Source organism: Heptranchias perlo, chromosome 35 (genome assembly GCF_035084215.1).
Source record: "Heptranchias perlo isolate sHepPer1 chromosome 35, sHepPer1.hap1, whole genome shotgun sequence".
NCBI lineage: Eukaryota > Metazoa > Chordata > Chondrichthyes > Hexanchiformes > Hexanchidae > Heptranchias > Heptranchias perlo.
Window position 1 is genome coordinate 15,102,205 of NC_090359.1, and position 25,652 is coordinate 15,127,856.

Sequence of the window (25,652 nt, forward strand, 5' to 3'; positions counted from 1 at the left end):
TGGAGATGGAGCACGCGGTGTCTGCCGGTACGCTCGAGGCTTTCCGCGGCCGGTGGGCACCGCAGGGGCTGGAGTGTATCCTGGATGAGGAGAATAAAATTTTAATTTGAACACTTGGTTTTGGTTTGTTTGGTTTTAGTATTTAAGCACACCCCACACCCCCCTTCTTATAAAAGGGGGGCCTAACAAAATAAAAAAAAATAAAAAAGGAAAAAAAAAAATCTGAAAGTGAAAAAAAGAAAAAAAAAATCTGAAAGTTTCTCTTTGTTTCAATCGCTTGGAATCATAACTTTGAATTATTTGATAATAATTTGATATTTTCACTGAAGTGGCTTTTCATAATCTGGTCAAGTTTATTACTTGTTAGTGATTGTGACGTTGAGACAATATTCAAAGCAATCAAGTTGTCTTGAGTGAATTTGCAAACCATCCATTGGTCAGAGAAATGGAAATTCCATCCCATGGATGGTGTGAATCGTCCCCAGTTCTAATATAGAGAATGGGTGTGTCTGAGGATTGGCAGCATGGGGGCATCAACTGGGCAAAGCATTGTGGGATGTGTCATTTTTAGTTTTGATTCTCATGAAATGTTGTTTGGTAAAATTCAGGATATTCAGCGAGAATGAGAGGCAGTGAAGATTACTGAATGCAATGTCACCCACACAAACATCTCCATTTGTGTCAGCTGTGGCTCAGTGGCAGCACTCTCACCTCAGAGTCAGAAGATTGTGGGTTCAAGTCATTATCTAGAGACTTGAGCACATAATCTAGGCTGACTAAGGGAGTGCTGTACTGTCGGAGGTGCCGTCTTTTGGATGTGATATTAAATCGAGGCCTCATCTGCTCTCTCAGGTGGACGTAAAATATCCCACAGCACTATTTCGAGGAAGAGCAGCGGAGTTCTCCCCAATATCTGGACCAATATTTATCCCTCAACTAACATCACTAAAACAGATTATCAGGTCAATATTTCATTGCTGTTTTTGGGTCCTTGCTGGAGGCAAATTGACTGCCGCATTTCTTACCTTACAACAGGGACCACACCTCAAAGGTGCGAACTATGCAGCAGTCAAAGCTACCAGATAATCCACACTGACTCGTAAAATTATGGCTCAACAACGTATGAAATGTGGTGACATTGATATCTCAAAAGTGCCTTTAGAGATCAGAATATCCTACTATTACAGCACAGAAAGAAGCCATTCAGCCCATTGTGCCTATGCTGCCTCTTTGAAAGAGCTATCCAATTAGTCCCACTCCCCTGCTCTTTCCCCCTTCAAGTATTTATCCAATTTCCTTTTGAAAGTTATTAAATCTGCTTCCACCACCCGATGAGGCAATGCATTCCAGATCAGAACACTGAAAAAAGTTTCGTGTCACTTCTGGTTCTTTTACCAATCACCTTAAATCTGTGTTTGCTGGTTACTAACCGGTCTGCGACTGGAATCAGTTTCCCCTTATTTACTCCATCAATATAAAGATATTAACATGGACTGACTGAAGACGGCAATTCTATCACACCCAGTGCAAGTCACAAGTTCCTAAACTTCACTTGGAAACACTGGATAATTACAGCTAGAGCATCAACATTTGAATCCATTCATAGGGGTGAAGGAGAACCCATAGGATTTGGAAAGGTTGATTACAATTTGGTATGGAACACACAATAGGACTATAGGCAAATCGACACATTTATGGAGGAGCTGGTTGTATTGTGTTTATGAATTGATGGCATTGGGATGTGGAGTTTCAAGCAAAATATCTATTTAACTTGGTTTAAATGAAATGGTGATCCAGTAGAATTTAGAATTGTAATCTAGTATTAACTGCACAATGGGATAAATACAAATTGATAGATTTATGGATGAGCTGCTTATATTGGGTTTATGAATTGATGGAACAGTAGTGGTATGGAAGAGTTTAGGAGCCTTATCTATTCAACTTAATGGTTCAAGTTAGTTGTTTAGTGCATTTACTACGTCTCCCAGAAGGAAGATTTTGTTTGCTGGAGTTTAGTTCGAGGTATTTTTTCTGTACCATACCCAATCTATTATTCATAGGGGAGATTAAGAGGGGGTTGGGGGGGGGGGGGGCAGAAGATGAAAATGAAGGGAAATAGACAAACAGGGAACCTGCACTCCCCCCTATAAGACCTATTTGACTCCAAACAAACAGTTTATTAGGAGTAATAGTGAGTGATTTCATAAGCTACCCCAACTACCTACTGAGGTCTGTAGCATCTTTGGAAAAAAAAGCATCTGGATTGTTCTTCCCCAGGCAGATACTATTCTTAAAAAAATTGCCTATTGGACTGAAATTACTAGTTCACTTTCCTTGTGTTTTATTGGAACAAAATGTTACAGCAACTGATTTTGCATCATTAATGAGTTAAACAGTTGATAATATGCAGTACTAATAGGAACAGTAACTCATTACTGTATTGTTCTTTGCATTGAAATCAGCAGTAATCATTTTACTGCATAAATACAATTTACACTCAAGGCAGACACATTGGCCCTCAACACCCAAGTCACTACATTGATATGACCCCAGAAGAAAAAATGTCATGGGCAGAATCTCACCCCAAAGCCAATACATAGCCCAATGTAATTTGTTACAACAGCTGAATTATGTTAATCTGAAAAATAAGCAATCACTCAATTTATAAGGAGCCAAAACCCAGTCTTCTGTAACAGTTTATTTCCAGTTACTATTACATTTCACATCAAGAGCCCAGGTCTCACAGCTCTTAGTACAAAGTCACCATTGCTACAGGATAGGGGTTCTTCAGACTATAAACAGGAGTACTGAACAATAAGCTTTATCCCTGCAGTCAGTTCAATCACTCTCCCCCAGGGTGAGCCTGTCAAACAGGTACACTCCCATGCCATTCTCAGGGGCTCCCAGTCTCTTCAGGTTGGTGATGTGATCTCCAAGCTTCTTGATCATCTTCACTTGTTCATCCAAGTAGTGGGTCTCCAGGAAGTCACACAACTGGAAGAAAAGATGGAAAATAGTTATATCCAGCAAGAGATGGAGGAAGATCTGAGCTTCTCCAAGGGTTTGGATTTTAATCTTCTTGGTCTGGAGGATAGTCAAGTGGTGCACTTTAGATTGATGCATTTTATACAGTAACTTTGCTCTATTAAGTGCTTAGATCCTGGGATCAGATACATTTACTTCTAATGCAGACAGTAGGGCAATCTCCCTTTCCTGTCTCCCCTCCCCAATAAAATTTGAGCATGACACCAACAAAGCTATTGGGTATGAAGATCTTTTGAATAGGCTCAAGGACAGTAAATTTCCACCACCTCAAACTAACCCAAAGGCCCACATTAAAAACTTACATGAGGGTCTGTCCTCTCAGTGGAGAGTTTGTGCAGATCCAGCAGACTCTGGTTCACATTCTTCTCCATCTGCAGAGCTCTCTGCATCGCCTCCAGACCATTGCTCCACTCATCCTGCTCTGGCTTCTGAAAAGGGAATCAGGTCTCAGCCAGTTCACTTAATGGATTAAACAAAATACACAAGAAAGTACTGAAGGAAAATAGGGGTGAAAAGCAATCAGATGTCCATGTTGCCATGAACCAATTGTCCCAAGAATATAGAATTACACCACCACAACCACGAGTCAAATAGTATAAATGTCTTTAAGGAGAAGTACTGAGGGAGACAGTAATAGATGGATGTGATGATAGGGCAAGATGAAGGTGGGAGGCAGCTCATGTGGAGCATAAACACCAGCATAGACCAGTTGGGCTAAATGTCCTGATTCTGTGCTGGACATTCTATGTAATTATGTGCATTAGAACAAATTGCTTTAGAAATATTTAAAATTGTCCATTTAAGGGGAGCCATTCAGAAGGCCACTCCATTAAATCTAACCTTGATATCCTCCAAGATGACTCGGCCCCCACGCTGATTCTGGAATTTCAGCAGTTTCTCAGCATGCTCCCGTTCCTCATGCGACTGCTCCTTGAAGAACTCAGCAAAGTGACGCAGGGCAACATCATCCCGGTCAAAGTAATAGGACTGGTGAGATCAAAAGTAGTTGGGTATCAGAATTATCATGGGTATTGTACATAAAGCCAACCTCAATATTTTGCTTTCTGTCAAGGGTTCAAGTCTCACTGAGCTTGTAGGCAGATGGTTCTGAAAACTAGCACAGGCTGACTTGCTTCACTAACCTGGTAGTGAGATAATCTCACTCCCAGCAATAGGGAAGCTGGCCAATGGAAAATTACCAATTCAGCTTTGAACATGCTCAACACAATATTTCACTTTAATCTTCACACCCAAGACTGAATTATATGTCTAGAAAGCTCTATGTGGGAAATCAGGGACCCTTCCGGTGTCCCTGACGACCATGTGTGCGGGAAATGTATCCAGCTGCAGCTACTGACAAACCGCATTGCGGCACTGGAGCTGCGGATGGATTCATTATGGAGCATTCGCGATGCTGAGAACGTCGTGGATAGCACGTTTCGTGAGATGGTCACACCGCAGGTAAAGGTTGTACAGGCAGGAAGTAATTGGGTGACCACCAGGCAGAGTAAGAAGAGCAGGCAGGCAGTGCAGGGGTCCCCTGTGGCCGTCCCCCTCTCAAACAAATATACCGCTTTGGATATGTTGAGGGGGATGACTTATCAGGGGAAGGCAGCAGCAGCCAACTTCCTGGCACCAGGGGTAGCTCTGCTGCACAGGCTGGGAGGAAAAAGAGTGGAAGAGCTATAGTGGTAGGGGATTCTATCGTAAGGGGAACAGACAGGCGTTTCTGTGACCGTAAACGTGACTCCAGGATGGTTTGTTGCCTCCCTGGTGCCAGGGTCATGGATGTCACTGAGCGGCTACAGGGCATTCTCAAGGGGGAGGGGGAGCAGGCAGAGGTCGTGGTCCACATTGGGACCAACGACATAGGTAGGAAGGGAGATGAGGTCCTGCATCAAGAATTTAGGGAGCTCGGTTGCAGATTAAAGAGCAGGACCTCAAAGGTTGTCATCTCTGGATTACTCCCAGTGCCACAGGCTAGTGAGTATAGAAATAGGAGGATAGAACAGATGAATGCGTGGCTAAAGAGTTGGTGCAGGAGGGAGGGTTTCAGTTTCCTGGATCACTGGGCCTGCTTCTGGGGAAGGTGGGACTTGTACAAGTCGGACGGGTTGCACCTGAACCAGAGCGGGACAAATATCCTTGCGGGGAGGTTTGCTGGCACTGTTGGGGGGGGGGTTTAAACTAACAAGGCAGGGGGATGGGATACAGAGTGGAGCTACAATAGGGGGTGATGTGCAGCCAAATAGAGAAAAAAACAAGTCAGCTTGGAAGACAGGGCAAATATGCAAGGGCAAGGCTGGATGGCATCTATTTTAATGCAAGGAGTCTTGCGAATGAGGAGGATGAACTGAAGGTGTTGATAAACACATGGGAGTATGATATTGTTGCTGTCACAGAGACATGGTTGAGGGAGGGGCAAGACTGGCAGCTCAATATTCCGGGGTACAGAATCTTCAGGCGAGGCAGAGGAGGGGGGGGGTCGCAATATTAATTAAAGAATCAATTACTGCCATAAGGAGGGATGATATATTAGCAGGTTCCTCAAATGAGGCCATATGGGTGGAGCTTAAAAACAAAAAGGGGGCAAGCACTTTGATGGGAGTGTACTAGAGGCCCCCAAACAGTCAGGGGGAGATCGAGGAACAGATATGTCGGCAAATCTCAGAAAATTGCGCAAATAATAGGGTAATAATATTGGGAGATTTCAACTTCCCCAATATTAACTGGGATACTCAGAGTGTAAAAGGCTTAGAGGGTACAAAATTCTTAACGTGCATCCAGGAGAGCTTTTTGAGCCAGCATGTAGAAAGTCCTACAAGAGAGGGGGCGGTACTGGACCTAATTCTAGGGAATATGGCCGGCCAAGTGGAAGAAGTGCTAGTAGGTGAGCACTTTGGTGACAGTTACCATAATTCGGTGAGATTTAAGGTGGTCATGGAAAAGGACAGGGAGGGGCCGGAAATAAAGGTTCTAAATTGGGGGAAGGCCGATTTTAATAGGATAAGGCAGGATCTGGCCAAAATGGACTGGGATCAGCTGCTTGTAGGAAAATCCGCATCGGAGCAATGGGAGTCTTTCAGAAGGGAGATTGAGACCATACAATGGCAACATGTTCCCGTAAAAGTCAAGGGTGGTTCCAAGAACTCCAGGGAACCTTGGATGTCAGGGGATATACGAGAATGGATTAGGAAAAAAAAGGAGGGCTTTTGGCAGATACAAAAGGCTAAAGACGGAGGAAGCCCTGGAGGAGTACAAAAAGTGCAGGGGGATACTTAAAGAAATTAGGAGATCAAGGAGGGGCCATGAAATAACACTGGCGAGCAAAATAAAGGAAAATCCTAAGATGTTTTATAAGTATATTAAGGGTAAGAGGATGACTAGGGAAAAAATAGGGCCCATTAGGGACAAAAATGGCAATCTGTGTGTGGAGCTGGCAGATGTAGGAGGGGTTCTAAATGAATTTTTTGCATCTGTTTTCACTATGGAGAAGGACGATGTAGACATAGAAATACGGCAGGGGGACTGTGATATACTCGAACATATTAACATCGAGCGGGAGGAGGTATTGGCGGTTTTAGCAGGCCTAAAAATGGATAAATCCCCAGGCCTGGACGAAATGTATCCCAGGCTACTGTGTGAGGCAAAGGAGGAGATTGCGGGGGCTCTGACACATATATTCAGAACCTCTCTGGCCACAGGGGATGTGCCAGAGGACTGGAGAACCGCTAATGTAATACCATTATTCAAGAAGGGGAGTAGGGAAAAACCGGGGAACTACAGGCCAGTGAGCCTAACATCAGTGGTAGGAAAATTATTGGAAAAAATTCTGAAGGACAAAATTAGTCTCCACTTGGAGAAGCAAGGATTAATCAGGGATAGTCAACATGGCTTTGTCAAGGGATAGTCAACATGGCTTTGTTGAGGGGGTGACTCGGCGTGTGGATGAGGGTGACGCAGTGGATGTGGTATACATGGATTTCAGTAAGGCCTTCGATAAAGTCCCGCACAGGAGACTGGTCAAGAAGGTACGAGCCCATGGAATCCAGGGTGCCTTGGCACTTTGGATACAAAACTGGCTTAGTGGCAGAAGGCAGAGGGTGATGGTCGAAGGTTGTTTTTGTGACTGGAAGCCTGTGGCCAGTGGGGTACCACAGGGATCGGTGCTGGGTCCCTTGCTGTTTGTGGTCTACATTAATGACTTGGATATGAATGTAAAAGGTATGATCAGTAAGTTCGCTGATGATACAAAGATTGGTAGGGTGGTAAATAGCGAGGAGGATAGCCTCAGTCTGCAGGACGATATAGATGGGTTGGTCAGATGGGCGGAACAGTGGCAAATGGAATTTAACCCAGAAAAGTGCGAGGTGATGCACTTTGGAGGGACTAACAAGGCAAGGGAATACACAATGAATGGGAGGACCCTAGGCAAGACAGAGGGTCAGAGGGATGGTGTGCAAGTTCACAGATCCCTGAAGGCGGCGGAACAGGTAGATAAGGTGGTAAAGAAGGCATATGGGATACTTGCCTTTATTAGCCGAGGCATAGAATATAAGAGCAAGGAGGTTATGATGGAGCTGTACAGAACACTGGTTAGGCCACAGCTGGAGTACTGTGTGCAGTTCTGGTCGCCACACTAAAGGAAGGATGTGATCGCTTTGGAGAGGGTGCAGAGGAGATTCACCAGGATGTTACCAGGGCTGGAGCGCTTCAGCTATGAAGAGAGACTGGGAAGATTGGGTTTGTTTTCCTTGGAGCAGAGGAGGCTGAGGGGGGACATGATTGAGGTGTACAAAATAATGAGGGGCACAGATAGGATGGATACTAAGGAGCTTTTTCCCTTCGTTGCGGGTTCTATAACAAGGGGACATAGATTCAAGGTAAAAGGCGGGAGGTTTAGAGGGGATTTGAGAAAGAACTTTTTCACCCAGAGGGTGGTTGGAGTCTGGAACTCACTGCCTGAAAGGGTTGCGGAGGCAGGAACCCTCACAACATTCAAGAAGCATTTGGATGAGCACTTGAAATGCCATAGCATACAAGGCTACGGACCAAATGCTGGAATATGGGATTAGAGCAGACAGGGCTGATGGCCGGCACGGACACGATGGGCCGAAGGGCCTCTATCCGTGCTGCATGACTCTATGACTCTAAAAGCTTACATCCTTTTCATGACTGAAATTTGAAACAAACCCCTTTCTACAACTACCACAAACAGCATTAACTTAGCACCTTCAACACTAAACATCAAGGCATTTCAGAGGAGAAACAGATACCAAGCAGTAAGAGTTGCATGACTAGAAACTGTTAGCATTTGAATGCTTTGAGAGACAGACAGAGGTAGGAAGGCAAAGGGATTAACAGTTACACTGAGTAGGACCAAAATGGCTGAAGGCCCTACCACCAATAGAGCAAAGGCAGAGAGAGAAGACAGACAGGGACAAGCTGGTACTTAAAAAGTGAAGGTTCAGAGCATAGAAACAGAAGTGGGACATACAGCCATTTGAGCCAACTCAATGATTTAATTAGAACATGGATCTGTACATCAACTCATCCTTCAATACCCTGACCCAACAAAAGATTTCAGTCTTGAAAGCACCAATTAATCCCCAACATCCACAGACTTTCAAGGGAGAGAGTTCTAGATTTCCAGTACCTTTGAGGGGAAAAGTGCTTCCTCACTTACCTCCTAAATGGACTAGCTCTAATTTAAGATTATGACCCCCCCCCCCCGCCATTGCAAGGAGAATGTGGGGAAAGACTGTGGAGAGATGTAGAATGGAGGGTAAGAAATATGAATCCCAGGCATTGAATGCAGAGTGTATTGCAAAACACAACTTCAATAGAAAGCTCAGACACCAGGAAAGTGAACAATTGAGATTTAAGATATAGAATGTGGTGCAACTACTGCAAGGAAGAGGGAGACATTTTGATAATGACTGTACAATAAATCACATTATATTACAGCTTTAAAAAGACACTCACCATCCATCAATTGGGGGGAGGGGGGTGCAGATTAGAGAAAAGGCAACAGATGAGTTGGAGAAAACAGAATTTTGTAATGTCACATTAGAATCTCCAATGTGAAGGGGTCAAAGAAACAAAACTCACCATAGAAAGATAAACATAGGAGGAATAGAGCTCCATATTGATCTGCTTGTTGACACCATCCTCACACTCCTTGTGATAGTTCTGACACACTTGGGAAGCCATCTTTAAATTAACTTTAACAAAACTAAACAACTCTATTGAAGCAAGAAACTGAAAAACAGCCACCCAAAGCTCCATATTTATACTGCTGGTTAATCCTGGGCGTGGCAGCCTAGATGATGAGTGACAGTTGGCAATACCCAATCAGAAATTACATCCTCTCTCAGAACACCAATCAAGAAAAGGGAGGAGGGGAGATGACACCCAGAGCCAGTCAGAACTTTGAAGGAGGAGCATCATTGGCTGACAATTCAATAAAGATCCAATTGCGTTGACTTTCCTCAAACTGTAAAATCTGTTTCCGTGACCGGTGGGCACCGCAGGGACTGGAGTGCATCCTGGATTGATGTAATAAAATTATAATTTGACACTTATTTTGGGTTTATTGATTTACTGCACATAAACACAACCAACCCCCCCTCCCCTTCTTATGAAAGGGGGGCCTAAAACACAAAAATAGGAAAAGCAAAAAAACCATGGCTGCTCTTCCATCCCACACTCCAAAGAAAAAAAAATCTGATCGTGACCATATTCTTGACCATAATCGACCTTTCTTTGATGGACCAATAAGGGAGACTCTGGGTTGCCCCAGGGTCACCAAACATAAACCATCACAAGTGGCCCTCTCAGGGCACCACTAATATTGGATGGCCCAATCAAACTGAAAAGATACCAAAATAAGCATCAAGTGCCACCAAAAACAACAGGATACTTTCCCAATTAAATCAGGATTCTATTATTGATGTCTGAAAGACAGTCTATACCCTGCGGTGCCCAGCGGTCGCGGAAGGCATCAAGCGTAACGGTGGACACCACATGCTCCCTCTCCGGGGCCACCCGGGCACTTGACCATAATGGACCAAATTGTCAATTGGTGGATCTGCCCCCATCCCATCGGTTATGGTCACTGATCGTGACGGTTGAAAGATCCACAACCACAGGTTTAATTGTTGTTTGTGGGTCAGTGTCTTTGAATAATTCTGGATGGATCCGTGAGTTGGTTATTTGGCAAGTAGCTGCGGGTTTGAGGCAACATCCAAACAGATCAGAGCCTGTGAACAGCAACCAACAGCGAGTCAGGCGAATGGAAAGTGGGTGTGATGAACGTGTTAAACACAAGTCCTTCAATACTCCATCAATTCTAGGGTCAGTGAGCATCTGTACACACATCGGCTGGAAAGTGAAGGGGGCCACGGCATGTTGAGTTCTTGTTTTGTCATCATGACATTTTACAAACAATAAAATGCAGAGCACTCCACGGGGAAGAGACTGTGGACCATTGGCTGAAGGGATTTGGGGGGGTGGGGGGGGTTTGGTGTTGGGAGGGATTGCGGTGAGAGGCAAACACTGTGTGTAGTGTTGGTTGTATATACAGTGAGCGACAGTGGTGAACAGACTATCTGGTATTTCCTGGGTTTGGTAATCCCTTGTTTCAATGATTAATCTCTTGTACTTTTTGGACAGTCAAACACCAAGTGGAAAGAGTCGAGTGGTGAATTTTCTCATTAGAAAGGGGAGTTACTGATATTTCCCTAAATCCGGTCAGGGAAGGATTGGGCCCCGTGGATATTTTGTGTTCCAGATCACATCAGAATACTGTCGGATGAACAACAAACAGCAGGCTAAAAAAAAATCAAAGGTGGAACCTAGTGAAGGAAAGATGAAGCAATGAAAAGTGGGGTCGATGGACTGATCTGATCATATGATCCCTGTGTGAGAATAACCTGAACATCACTGGTGCAAACTCAGTTAAAGCTTTAAACAGACCAAGTAGTTGGTGGTTTAGCCTTTAATTAGATGGCTCTATTCTCCAACTCTTCAGTAGACTTATAAGTGGCAGTTTTGGCAATTGGGATCTAGTGTTATTTGGTTCCAGGCCAAATAAGATTACACAAAGATTGTATTCGCAAGGAGAGGGGAATGGGGCAAGAACTGTTTAATGAAACAGAATCCAGCAAGGGAAACTTAGAGGGGCTCTTAGATTTGCAACAGCAAATGGAAGTATTTTAGAGGCTATGGGGTCCAGGATATAAAAGGTGCATGAGGTGAACAGAGACTGGAAAATAAAAATTGAGATTGAAACAAATAGCAGGAGCTGGACCAAAGTTCTGCACAGGAAGAAAAAGATGGGCTGAAGAGAAGGAGGAAAGAGCCAGGTAACCCTAGCAGGAACAATTGGAGATTTGGTCTTACTTTGCTCCAGGATTTTTGTAACTACTTAAATTTGAATACCTGCTTCAGGGAACACTTCCCTCATGTCCTACAATGGACAAGTCAGCAGCAATGTGTGGGGTTGTTTATTCAGAAGGTTAACTACTGTAATCACCATTGATGCCCACATCCCATGAACGAATAGTAATAAAAAAATGCACACTCTCCAAAAGGGATTCAAGCCTATGTGGAGGAAGAGGTCTTACTGTAATCAGATTACACTTTAATCTCTACTACAGAACACCAAATATTGAAAGCTGTTAGGTACAAATCTAATTTTGGCCTGATGGCCATCCTAGGCTGCTACAAAACCAAATTAAGCCTTCTGGAGGGGAAGGGGTTAAAATACCCATGTGCCCAAACAAATCAGATTTTATCACGGTGACAACCTATTTCTTAGAATTTTTTTTGTTTGACGCAAGGCCACGTGCATTGGTGTTAGAATGTGCTCAATTACTGAAGAAAAGGAACCAGTTCAACATCAAAATGTTTTATTTCAGCTGCAAGAACACTCAACTACAATGTTTGGAAGTTAATCTTAGACTTTGAATTCCATTCCCAGTTCAGAGAGATGGCAACATAAAACTTCAATACACAAGTTGAATATCTGCAACATGGACAACAGTCCAGTCACTCCTCCCCCAGGGTGTGCTTGTCAAACAGGTACACTCCCATGCCATTCTCAGGGGCTCCCAGTCTCTTCAGGTTGGTGATGTGATCTCCAAGCTTCTTGATCATCTTCACTTGTTCATCCAAGTAGTGGGTCTCCAGGAAGTCACACAACTGGAAAGGGAAAAATAAAAATCAAGCTCGCTACTTGAATCATTAGGTTCCTTTAATCTCACTTCCCTACTGGGGAATACTCAAGGTCTCATTACAAAATATGGCCAAGAGACTACGAGATCTAACTCCTTGCCCTCCCAGCCACTGGTATTGAAAATAAATGCTGCCCTGCCCCTCACCTAAAGTCAGTATCCATTTGAAGGTTCCCTTCAAGCCCAAGATATCTCAACCCTTGAAACAGATTGATTTCAAGGACAGATTTTAATGCTCACCTTCAGTAGATTTAAAAAACCTCAGATTTAGAAATGGAAAGTATTGAGCTGCATTCAGTCTGATGTGATTTTAAAGGACAGTGCTAAATTACACAATCCCAAATTAAAAATAAACCCAAAAGCTAAATGCCACTGATGCATTAAGGACTTACATGATGGTCTGTCCTCTCAGTGGACAGTTTGTGCAGATCCAGCAGACTCTGGCTCACATCCTTCTCCATCTGCAGAGCTCTCTGCATCGCCTCCAGACCATTGCTCCACTCATCCTGCTCTGGCTTCTGAAAAGGAAGTCTCAGCCAGTTCACTTAATGGATTAAACAAACGAACAATACACCAGAAAGCATTGAAGGAAAATAGGGTGGAAAAAGTAAAAGTCCATGTTACCATGAACCAATTGTGTTAAGAATATAAAATTACTGAATTAAGCCATCACAACCACAAGAGTCAAATTAATGACAATTAGTATCGATGCATTTAAAGGGGAGCTCGACATGTCCATGAGTGCAAAAGAAATAGAAAGATATGCTGATCACATTCGATCAAGTAAAGTGGGAGGAGGCTTTTCTGGAGCATGGACATAAACATAGACCAGTTGGACCAAATGACCTGTTTCTGTGAAGCAAATTCCATATAAATTGGAACAAGCAAAGTGGTGCCATGTAAAAGACCACTTGTTTGCTGAACCCAACCTGGATATCCTCCAAGATGATTCTGGAATTTCAGCAATTTCTCAGCATCCTCATGTTTCTCCTGTGACTGCTCCTTGAAGAACTTGACAAAGTGATGCAGGGCAACATCATCCCGGTCAAAGTAATAGGACTGTGGAGAGATCAAAAGTAGTTGGATATCTCAAAGACCAATCATGGGTATTGTACATGAAGCCAACTTCAATATTTTGCTTTCTGGCTCACTGAACTGGTCTGCAGATTGTTATCAAAACTAGCACAGGCCAACTTGCTTCACTAATCTGGTAAAGATGGTGGATAATTTCATTCCCAGCAATTGGGAAGCTAGCCAATGGAAAATAATCACCAATTCAGCTTTAATTAAAATTTTACTTGAATATGCTCACAAATCAATACTTGCTTAACTTGAAATTATGACACTCAATAGTATATCTGGAAATTAGTGAAGGACCAATAATAACATTGCTTTCACCAGGATCATGCCCCCATTGAATGCAGTGTATTCCAAAAGTAAATTTGAAGAAGCTCAGAGCCCAGGAACGTGAGTCAGAGATTGAAGAAACTCAGCCTGTAGTACAATTACTGTAAGGAACAGGGAGACAGTTTGTTTATAACAATTCAATTTAACTTGCACAATTACAGGTTTCAAAAATACACCCACTGTACATAGATTGAGGGATTGAATAGGGTCCAAAAAAAAGACTCACTATGGAGAGATAAACATAGGAGGAATAGAGCTCCATATTGATCTGCTTGTTGACACCATCCTCACTCCTTGTGATAGTTCTAACACACCTGGGAATCCATTCTAACTGTCTAAGAAGGTATTTTAACTAGCTGAACCAGGCTAACGTCTTCCCAAACTCTTTTTTTTTCTTTTTTTTCTTTTTCCTATTAGGCCCCCCTTTTATAAGAAGCGGGGGGGGGGGGTGGGGTGTGCTTAAATACTAAAAACCCAAACAAACCAAAACCAAGTGTTCAAATTAAAACTTTATTATCCTCGTCCAGGATGCACTCCAGCCCCTGCGGTGCCCCCCGGTCGCGGAAAGCCTCGAGCGTACCAGGAGACACCGCGTGCTCCATCTCCAGGGCCACCCGGGCGCAGAGCATTCCCAAACTCTTCTATTTGTATGTCTGGGGTCAGCCTGCCTGTAATACAAGGCGTGGCATTCCCGATGATGAGTAAAAACTCACACTAGCCATTCAGAGCTCTACGCCCACTGAGGACACCAATCAAGAAAGAGGCGTAGTCGAGATTGTATTTAAGGCCAATCAGAACATTTTTTTTTCAATTAAGTAGATTTGTTTTGAATCAGGTTGACTTTTTTTGTATGTTTCGATCCCCTTTTATGAGATTGAGGGAGGGAGGTTCAGGATGTAACTTTATTTTTTTTTAAAAATCCAAAAACTAAATGATAACAGAGTCAAATAATCATTTTAATTTTTTTATATGGGCAGTCAGCTTTTTTTGTGTGTTTTAGGCCCCCCTTTTATAAGAAGGGGGGGTTAGGGTGTGTTCATGTGCAGTAAATCCAAAAAAAAAATAAGTGTCAAATTATAATTTTATTATCTCGGTCCAGGATGCACTCCAATCCCTGCGGTGCCCATCCGTCGCGGAAAGCCTCAAACGTACCGGCAGACACCGCGTGCTCCCTCTCCAGGGCCATCGCGGTGCGAAGAATGCTGCGGAAGAGAGGCAGACGGTCGGAGCGACCGTCCCCATGGGCCGGGTCGAGCCTGGACCTGTAGATGACCACTTTGGACAGGCCTAGGGCCAGACCCATGAGAATGTCCTCCGACTTGCCTGCGCCCCCCCCCCCCCAAACTCCCCACTCCCCTCAACGGGTGGCCAAAGATCAGGAGCGTGGGACTGAAGTCCTCGTGGGTCTGGTCCTGGGCCTGTCCAAGGTGGCCATCTACAGGTCCAGGCTAGACATGGCCTATGGGGGGGGGGCGGTCGCTCCGACTGTCTGTCTCTCTTCCGCAGCATTCTCCGTGCCCGGGCGGCCCTGGAGAAGGAGCACGGAGTGTCTGCCGTTATGTTTGAGACCGGGGACTGGAGTGGATAGTTGATTACGACAGTGACATTTTGGTTTCATTCGGTTTCATTGCTATGATTGGGTGTGCCACAAGAAAAAATTCTTACAGCACTTGAATAGGTTTTCGGGGTTCCTGACACTGGGGCTCAAAGACCCATTAGAAAAAAAGAGAAACTCAGTGTCTCCTTCTTGTTCAATTAAAAGAGTAACATTGAGACAATGGCACTGAGGGACTGGATAGCATGCTCGTAGTGGAAGGAATATTTTTTATTGAAGAGAGTGACTCAGGCTGACTGAAGCACAGGGACATGGACACACAGGCTGCAGACTGCACAGTGTTACAAGGGGACATGGGAATGGGTGGGATTCTGGGGAATGGGGGAGATGGGGAGAAAAGAACAGAACAAATGAGGAGCAGGGGGAGAAATCATTCGAAAGAGAGGTTAAAAAACAGACAGGTCACAGAATAAAAACAAACAGCAGGTTAAAATGAAGTGAAGAAACTTATGAAATAGAACAAGAGAAGTGATTGAATGAAAGGAGGATCCTGAAGATATTGGGTTTTTGTGTGTTTTTCCTTTTTTTTTTGGTGTTTTTCGGCCCCCCCCAACTTTTTACAGGGGGAGGGGTTAGGGTTTTTTTCCGTTCCTGTGATGAGAAAGCAGTTATTTGATTGGCTGCCAAACATTTATCATCAGTGATGTCACATCCTGTAGTTAAAGATGGGTTGGGTCTGAAAGAATAAATATAGCAGCTTAGGTTTGAGGTCCTTATGTTCATATTGTTTATAGTCAGTTGCTGGTCTATTTAAAAAAAAGTAGTTTGGATGGCTTCTCAAGTGTGTCAGAATTACCACAAGGAGTGTGAGGATGGTGTCAACAAGCAGATAAATATGGAGCTCTATTCCTCCTATGTTTATCTTTCTATGGTGAGCTTTGGGTTTCTTTGGGTATTTTGTCTTATTAACTAATGTAGACTTACTGAATTCTAGTGAATTAACCTTTTAAATTCAGTAAAATAATTGAATTTGCTGCTCTAATATTTCTTTTAAGTATCTTTATCGTTGTGATGTTTCATTATCCTTTCAAATGGATTGTCTGGGTCCTTTTTTATATAGTTTCCATGTTGGAGTTTACATTGAGACTGTGAAATGCATTCCCCACCCCCCCCCCCCCCCCCCCCAAAAAAAAAAGCCTATTCAGTACATTGGCCAGTGAGTGTCTTTTGAGTTACAGATGACTTGCCCATAGTTGGGGTATTTGAAACACCTGTGGTGAAATCTTTAGTCAAAACACAAATCCATGGGCATTCTTAGCCACAGCTACATACTCTTGATCTTGTAACCTGTATTTTCCAGCCAAAAGCTGGAACTTCTCAAAGTTTCTAAAATCAAATTGGGAATTTTCAAAATGGGTGGAGTTTCTTGCTTAATGAAGGGAGTTTTGTTCAGGTTTGGGATGGAGTTTAACCCTTGTCTGTACAATAGCAAGAAACTTGTAATTGATGGAATGTATAGAACACAGTGGAGAAATGTGTGCCTTTTTTAATCAAGTAAGGCTGACATTGGGTTGCTCTCTGTTGTTATCAGGAAAGTGCCCAATTGCTGCAAAGCAATGAACATAAAGCCTAATTTGAGCAAAAGGAAATTTATATCTCACTCTTCACTGGTGCCTACTGGTCATGGCCTCAAATGAGTGTACTGGTGGACACTGCATGCTCCCTCTCCTGGACCACATGGGACTGGGCAAGACCATGAACGAAGCAGGTCAGCCCTCCTTGGGCTGTGCTGATCCTTGACATGTGAATAGGGGGTGGGGGTTTGTGATGAGTTCAGATTATTGATTTGGAAAAGTTTTTCAGATGTCAAATGTACATCTAAATTTTCCCAAATTTAGTGATCTGAACTAATTTGAGTTTTATCCTCTCTCATTGTTTGTCTCTGTTACAACTTATTTTCTTGGAATGTCACAAGTTCTGATCTAGTACACAGACCCTCGAAAAGGAGGAGACTCATTGCATGAGTTAGTTGACTAATTGTGCACCCTGGTCTTTCTGAATCACTTGTGGTGGAACAGGTAGCTTTCGGCACCTTGGTCACAGTATCCAACACTGAAGGAGGACCTGTCATGTGACTTCCTGGTTAATGCTTTGTATAAATTGAGATGTGGGCAGGAGGTACCTGAATGGCCAAGTAGCTCAAGCTTGGGTTTAAGTTGAGTTGCTCAGTGTGGTCAAAGACTGAGGTGATTCCATTCTCCACTGGCCACCTGTTGTCTACTTTCACCAGGTGAACTGAGTTAGGAAATATGAGTACTCTTTAAAAATGATCAAACTCCTTGGTTCCCTGATCCATGGTGAAATCACTGTACTGATGTTTGTTCTCTATCTTAATTTGGTATGATTGTTTAATTGACTCTTGTGCCTACAGTCCTATTACTTTGACCGGGATGATGTTGCCCTGCGTCACTTTGCTGAGTTCTTCAAGGAGCAGTCACATGAGGAACGGGAGCACGCTGAGAAACTGCTGAAATTCCAGAATCAGCGTGGAGGCCGAATCATCTTAGAGGACATCAAGGTTTGTTCATAGAATCAGGCCATTTGGCTCATAGTGTCTGTGCTGGCTCTTTGAAAGAATATCCAATTAGTCCCTCGTGCCCTGCTCTTTCCCCATAGAGCTGTAAATTATTCCTTTTCATGATTCTATACATAAAAATCTGTTCTGACAGTTGCTATTGAATCTGCTTCCCTTTCAGGCATTTCATTCCAGATTGTAACAATTCACTGTTAATATATGAAATCTCTATCTTCCCTCTGGTTCTTTTGCCCATTATCTTCAATGTGTGTCCTCTGGTTAATGACCCACCTGCCAGTTGTTGAGTTCATGACTGGACCAAATGTAATTTATTGAGGCTTATTTTCATATTGAATGATTGGTCCCCAGTGCAGCCTCTATCCAGCTTTCAGAATGTGGAAAATTTCTCCACAGCAGAGAAGATGTTTTCTCATTAATGAGCCACATGTTCTACATTATAACTGAACAGAGTACTTGTTGCTAACATCAGGGCAAAAATCAATTTTCTTCCACTCTCCAGTCATCCTCTTGTTTCAGGCTAGTTTGAGATTAATACTGCATGGGATGCAGATGGGAGCTTGAGCATTTTGTGACTTGAAAGACTTCCCTTTTCAGAAGCCAGAGCAGGATGAGTGGGGCAATGGTCTGGAGGCGATGCAGAGAGCTCTGCAGATGGAGAAGGATGTGAACCAGAGTCTGCTGGATCTGCACAAACTGTCCACTGAGAGGACAGACCCTCATGTAAGTCCTTAATGCATCAGTGGCATTTAGCTTTTGGGTTTATTTTTAATTTGGGATTGTGTAATTTAGCACTGTCCTTTAAAATCACATCAGACTGAATGCAGCTCAATACTTTCCATTTCTAAATCTGAGATTTTTTAAATCTACTGAAGGTGAGCATTAAAATCTGTCCTTGAAATCAATCTGTTTCAAGGGTTGAGATATCTTGGGCTTGAAGGGAACCTTCAAATGGATACTGACTTTAGGTGTGTGACTGGGGCAGGGCAGCATTTATTTTCAATACCAGTGGCTGGGAGGGCAAGGAGTTAGATCTAGTAGTCTCTTGGCCATATTTTGTAATGAGACCTTGAGTATTCCCCAGTAGGGAAGTGAGATTAAAGGAACCTAATGATTCAAGTAGCTAGCTTGATTTTGATTTTTCCCTTTCCAGTTGTGTGACTTCCTGGAGACCCACTACTTGGATGAACAAGTGAAGATGATCAAGAAGCTTGGAGATCACATCACCAACCTGAAGAGACTGGGAGCCCCTGAGAATGGCATGGGAGTGTACCTGTTTGACAAGCACACCCTGGGGGAGGAGTGACTGGACTGTTGTCCATGTTGCAGATATTCAACTTGTGTCTTGAAGTTTTATGTTGCCATCTCTCTGAACTGGGAATGGAATTCAAAGTCTAAGATTAACTTCCAAACATTGTAGTTGAGTGTTCTTGCAGCTGAAATAAAACATTTTGATGTTGAGCTGGTTCCTTTTCTTCAGTAATTGAGCACATTCTAACACCAATGCACGTGGCCTTGCGTCAAACAAAAAAAAATTCTAAGAAATAGGTTGTCACCGTGATAAAATCTGATTTGTTTGGGCACATGGATGTTTTAACCCCTTCCCCTCCAGAAGGCTTAATTTGGTTTTGTAGCAGCCTCGGATGGCCATCAGGCCAAAATTAGATTTGTACCGAACAGCTTTCAATATTTGGTGTTCTGTAGTAGAGATTAAAATGTAATCTGATTCCAGTAAGACCTCTTCCTCCACATAGGCTTGAATCCCTTTTGGAGAGTGTGCATTTTTTTATTACTATTCATTCATGGGATGTGGGCATCAATGGTGATTACAGTAGTTAACCTCCTGAATAAACAACCCCACACATTGCTGCTGACTTGTCCATTGTAGGACATGAGGGAAGTGTTCCCTGAAGCAGGTATTCAAATTTAAGTAGTTACAAAAATCCTGGAGCAAAGTAAGACCAAATCTCCAATTGTTCCTGCTAGGGTTAACTGGCTCTTTCCTCCTTCTCTTCAGCCCATCTTTTTCTTCCTGTGCAGAACTTTGGTCCAGCTCCTGCTATTTGTTTCAATCTCAATTTTTATTTTCCAGTCTCTGTTCACCTCCTGCACCTTTAATATCCTGGACCCCATAGCCTCTAAAATACTTCCATTTGCTGTTGCAAATCTCAGAGCCCCTCTCAGTTTCCCTTGCTGGATTCTGTTTCATTAAACAGTTCTTGCCCCATTACCCTCTCCTTGCGAATACAATCTTTGTGTAATCTTATTTGGCCTGGAACCAAATAACACTAGATCCCAATTGCCAAAACTGCCACTTATAAGTCTACTGAAGAGTTGGAGAATAGAGCCATCTAATTAAAGGCTCAACCACCAACGACTTGGTCTGTTTAAAGCTTTAACTGAGTTTGCACCAGTGATGTTCAGGTTATTCTCACACAGGGATCATATGATCAGATCAGTCCATCGACCCCACTTTTCGTTGCTTCATCTTTCCTTCACTAGGTTCCACCTTTGATTTTTTAGCCTGCTGTTTGTTGTTGATCCGACAGTATTCTGATGTGATCTGGAACACAAAATATCCACGGAGCCCCATCCTTCCCTGACCGGATTTCGGGAAATATCAGTAACTCCCCTTTCTAATGAGAAAATTCACCACTCGACTCTTTCCACTTGGTGTTTGACTGTCCAAAAAGTACAAGAGATTAATCATTGAAACAAGGGATTACCAAACCCAGGAAATACCAGATAGTCTGTTCACCACTGTCGCTCACTGTATATACAACCAACACTACACACAGTGTTTGCCTCTCACCGCAATCCCTCCCAACACCAAACCCCCCCCCCCCCAAATCCCTTCAGTCAATGGTCCACAGTCTCTTCCCCGTGGAGTGCTCTGCATTTTATTGTTTGTAAAATGTCATGATGACAAAACAAGAACTCAACATGCCGTGGCCCCCTTCACTTTCCAGCCGATGTGTGTACAGATGCTCACTGACCCTAGAATTGATGGAGTATTGAAGGACTTGTGTTTAACACGTTCATCACACCCACTTTCCATTCGCCTGACTCGCTGTTGGTTGCTGTTCACAGGCTCTGATCTGTTTGGATGTTGCCTCAAACCGCAGCTACTTGCCAAATAACCAACTCACGGATCCATCCAGAATTATTCAAAGACACTGACCCGCAAACAACAATTCAACCTGTGGTTCTGGATCTTTGAACCGTCACGATCAGTGACCATAACCGATGGGATGGGGGCAGATCCACCAATTGACAATTTGGTCCATTATGGTCAAGTGCCCGGGTGGCCCCGGAGAGGGAGCATGTGGTGTCCACCGTTACGCTTGATGCCTTCCGCGACCGCTGGGCACCGCAGGGTATAGACTGTCTTTCAGACATCAATAATAGAATCCTGATTTAATTGGGAAAGTATCCTGTTGTTTTTGGTGGCACTTGATGCTTATTTTGGTATCTTTTCAGTTTGATTGGACCATCCAATATTAGTGGTGCCCTGAGAGGGTCACTTGTGATGGTTTATGTTTGGTGACCCTGGGGCAACCCAGAGTCTCCCTTGTTGGTCCATCAAAGAAAGGTCGATTATGGTCAAGAATATGGTCACGATCAGATTTTTTTTTCTTTGGAGTGTGGGATGGAAGAGCAGCCATGGTTTTTTTGCTTTTCCTTTTTTTGTGTTTTAGGCCCCCCTTTTATTAGAAGGGGAGGGGGGGTTGGTTGTGTTTATGTGCAGTAAATCAATAAACCCAAAATAAGTGTCAAATTATAATTTTATTACATCGATCCAGGATGCACTCCAGTCCCTGCGGTGCCCACCGGTCACGGAAACAGATTTTACAGTTTGAGGAAAGTCAAAGCAATTGGATCTTTATTGAATTGTCAGCCAATGATGCTCCTCCTTCAAAGTTCTGACTGGCTCTGGGTGTCATCTCCCCTCCTCCCTTTTCTTGATTGGTGTTCTGAGAAAGGATGTAATTTCTGATTGGGTATTGCCAACTGTCACTCATCATCTAGGCTGCCACGCCCAGGATTAACCAGCAGTATAAATATGGAGCTTTGGGTGGCTGTTTTTCAGTTTCGTGCTTCAATAGAGTTGTTTAGTTTTGTTAAAGTTAATTTAAAGATGGCTTCCAAAGTGTGTCAGAACTATCACAAGGAGTGTGAGGATGGTGTCAACAAGCAGATCAATATGGAGCTCTATTCCTCCTATGTTTATCTTTCTATGGTGAGTTTTGTTTCTTTGACCCCTTCACACTGGAGATTCTAATGTGACATTACAAAATTCTGTTTTCTCCAACTCATCTATTGCCTTTTCTCTAATCTGCACCCCCTCCCCCCCCAATTGATGGATGGTGAGTGTCTTTTTAAAGCTGTAATATAATGTGATTTATTGTACAGTCATTATCAAAATGTCTCCCTCTTCCTTGCAGCAGTTGCACCACATTCTATATCTTAAATCTCAATTGTTCACTTTCCTGGTGTCTGAGCTTTCTATTGAAGTTGTGTTTTGCAATACACTCTGCATTCAATGCCTGGGATTCATATTTCTTACCCTCTATTCTACATCTCTCCACAGTCTTTCCCCACATTCTCCTTGCAATGGTGGGGGGGGGGGGTGGTTGGTCATAATCTTTAATTAGAGCGAGTCCATTTAGGAGATAAGTGAGGAAGCACTTTTCCCCTCAAAGGTACTGGAAATCTAGAACTCTCTCCCTTGAAAGTCTGTGGATGTTGGGGATTAATTGGTGCTTTCAAGACTGAAATCTTTTGTTGGGTCAGGGTATTGAAGGATGAGTTGATGTACAGATCCATGTTCTAATTAAATCATTGAGTTGGCTCAAATGGCTGTATGTCCCACTTCTGTTTCCATGCTCTGAACCTTCACTTTTTAAGTACCAGCTTGTCCCTGTCTGTCTTCTCTCTGCCTTTGCTCTATTGGTGGTAGGGCCTTCAGCCATTTTGGTCCTACTCAGTGTAACTGTTAATCCCTTTGCCTTCCTACCTCTGTCTGTCTCTCAAAGCATTCAAATGCTAACAGTTTCTAGTCATGCAACTCTTACTGCTTGGTATCTGTTTCTCCTCTGAAATGCCTTGATGTTTAGTGTTGAAGGTGCTAAGTTAATGCTGTTTGTGGTAGTTGTAGAAAAGGGTTTGTTTCAAATTTCAGTCATGAAAAGGATGTAAGCTTTTATGTTCCTTCACTAATTTCTAGACATATAATTCAGTCTTGGGTGTGAAGATTAAAGTGAAATATTGTGTTGAGCATGTTCAAAGCTGAATTGGTAATTTTCCATTGGCCAGCTTCCCTATTGCTAGGAGTGAGATTATCTCACTACCAGGTTAGTGAAGCAAGTCAGCCTGTGCTAGTTTTCAGAACCATCTGCCTACAAGCTCAGTGAGACTTGAACCCTTGACAGAAAGCAAAATATTGAGGTTGGCTTTATGTACAATACCCATGATGATAATTCTGATACCCAACTACTTTTGATCTCACCAGTCCTATTACTTTGACCGGGATGATGTTGCCCTGCGTCACTTTGCTGAGTTCTTCAAGGAGCAGTCGCATGAGGAATGGGAGCACGCTGAGAAACTGCTGAAATTCCAGAATCAGCGTGGGGGCCGAGTCATCTTGGAGGATATCAAGGTTAGATTTAATGGAGTGGCCTTCTGAATGGCTCCCCTTAAATGGACAATTTTAAATATTTCTAAAGCAATTTGTTCTAATGCACATAATTACATCGAATGTCCAGCACAGAATCAGGACATTTAGCCCAACTGGTCTATGCTGGTGTTTATGCTCCACATGAGCTGCCTCCCACCTTCATCTTGCCCGATCATCACATCCATCTATTACTGTCTCCCTCAGTACTTCTCCTTAAAGACATTTATACTATTTGACTCGTGGTTGTGGTGGTGTAATTCTATATTCTTGGGACAATTGGTTCATGGCAACATGGACATCTGATTGCTTTTCACCCCTATTTTTCTTCAGTACTTTCTTGTGTATTTTGTTTAATCCATTAAGTGAACTGGCTGAGACCTGATTCCCTTTTCAGAAGCCAGAGCAGGATGAGTGGAGCAATGGTCTGGAGGCGATGCAGAGAGCTCTGCAGATGGAGAAGAATGTGAACCAGAGTCTGCTGGATCTGCACAAACTCTCCACTGAGAGGACAGACCCTCATGTAAGTTTTTAATGTGGGCCTTTGGGTAAGTTCGAGGTGGTGGAAATTTACTGTCCTTGAGCCTATTCAAAAGATCTTCATACCCAATAGCTTTGTTGGTGTCATGCTCAAATTTTATTGGGGAGGGGAGACAGGAAAGGGAGATTGCCCTACTGTCTGCATTAGAAGTAAATGTATCTGATCCCAGGATCTAAGCACTTAATAGAGCAAAGTTACTGTATAAAATGCATCAATCTAAAGTGCACCACTTGACTATCCTCCAGACCAAGAAGATTAAAATCCAAACCCTTGGAGAAGCTCAGATCTTCCTCCATCTCTTGCTGGACATAACTATTTTCCATCTTTTCTTCCAGTTGTGTGACTTCCTGGAGACCCACTACTTGGATGAACAAGTGAAGATGATCAAGAAGCTTGGAGATCACATCACCAACCTGAAGAGACTGGGAGCCCCTGAGAATGGCATGGGAGTGTACCTGTTTGACAAGCTCACCCTGGGGGAGAGTGATTGAACTGACTGCAGGGATAAAGCTTATTGTTCAGTACTCCTGTTTATAGTCTGAAGAACCCCTATCCTGTAGCAATGGTGACTTTGTACTAAAAGCTGTGAGACCTGGGCTCTTGATGTGAAATGTAATAGTAACTGGAAATAAACTGTTACAGAAGACTGGGTTTTGGCTCCTTGTAAATTGAGTGATTGCTTATTTTTCAGATTAACATAATTCAGCTGTTGTAACAAATTACATTGGGCTATGTATTGGCTTTAGGGTGAGATTCTGCCCTATGACATTTTTTCTTCTGGGGTCATATCAATGTAGTGACTTGGGTGTTGAGGGCCAATGTGTCTGCCTTGAGTGTAAATTGTATTTATGCAGTAAAATGATTACTGCTGATTTCAATGCAAAGAACAATACAGTAATGAGTTACTGTTCCTATTAGTACTGCATATTATCAACTGTTTAACTCATTAATGATGCAAAATCAGCTGCTGTAACATTTTGTTCCAATAAAACACAAGGAAAGTGAACTAGTAATTTCAGTCCAATAGGCAATTTTTTTAAGAATAGTATCTGCCCGGGGAAGAACAATCCAGATGCTTTTTTTTTTCAAAGATGCTACAGACCTCAGTCGGTAGTTGGGGTAGCTTATGAAATCACTCACTATTACTCCTAATAAACTGTTTGTTTGGAGTCAAATAGGTCTCATATGGGGGAGTGCAGGTTCCCTGTTTGTCTATTTCCCTTCATTTTCATCTTCTGCCCCCCCCCCCAACCCCCTGTTAATCTCCCCCATGAATAATAAATTGGGTATGGTACAGAAAAAATACCTCGAACTAAACTCCAGCAAACAAAATCTTCCTTCTGGGAGACGTAGTAAATGCACTAAACAACTAACTTGAACCATTAAGTTGAATAGATAAGGCTCCTAAACTCTTCCATACCACTACTGTTCGATCAATTCATAAACCCAATATAAGCAGCTCATCCATAAATCTATCAATTTGTATTTATCCCATTGTGCAGTTAATACTAGATTACAATTCTAAATTCTACTGGATCACCATTTCATTTAAACCAAGTTAAATAGATATTTTGCCTGAAACTCCACATCCCAATGCCATC

General features: G+C 43.0%; 3 protein-coding genes and 1 pseudogene across 3 annotated transcripts; 2 read left to right on the top strand and 2 right to left on the bottom strand.

Moving 5' to 3' along the window:
* Nucleotides 1-2,683: 2,683 nt before the first annotated feature.
* Nucleotides 2,684-9,286, bottom strand: LOC137302110 (ferritin heavy chain, oocyte isoform-like). The gene is made up of 4 exons (XM_067971785.1): nt 9,157-9,286; nt 3,886-4,032; nt 3,348-3,473; nt 2,684-2,994 (listed from the first exon to the last, which is right to left on the bottom strand). The coding sequence occupies exons 1-4, from the start codon at nt 9,256-9,258 to the stop codon at nt 2,839-2,841; spliced, it is 531 nt and encodes a 176-aa protein (XP_067827886.1). The 5' UTR covers nt 9,259-9,286; the 3' UTR covers nt 2,684-2,838.
* Nucleotides 9,287-11,940: 2,654 nt separating this feature from the next.
* On the bottom strand, nt 11,941-14,014 carry LOC137302111 (ferritin heavy chain A-like; annotated as a pseudogene).
* Nucleotides 14,015-15,991: 1,977 nt separating this feature from the next.
* LOC137302112 (ferritin heavy chain, oocyte isoform-like) lies at nt 15,992-19,498 on the top strand. The gene is made up of 4 exons (XM_067971786.1): nt 15,992-16,174; nt 17,675-17,821; nt 18,434-18,559; nt 18,990-19,498. The coding sequence occupies exons 1-4, from the start codon at nt 16,073-16,075 to the stop codon at nt 19,140-19,142; spliced, it is 528 nt and encodes a 175-aa protein (XP_067827887.1). The 5' UTR covers nt 15,992-16,072; the 3' UTR covers nt 19,143-19,498.
* Nucleotides 19,499-21,947: 2,449 nt separating this feature from the next.
* LOC137302113 (ferritin heavy chain B-like) lies at nt 21,948-25,038 on the top strand. The gene is made up of 4 exons (XM_067971787.1): nt 21,948-22,076; nt 23,349-23,495; nt 23,908-24,033; nt 24,387-25,038. Exons 1-4 carry the CDS (start codon nt 21,975-21,977, stop codon nt 24,540-24,542), a joined length of 531 nt encoding a protein of 176 aa, XP_067827888.1. The 5' UTR covers nt 21,948-21,974; the 3' UTR covers nt 24,543-25,038.
* The last annotated feature ends 614 nt before the right edge of the window (nt 25,039-25,652 follow it).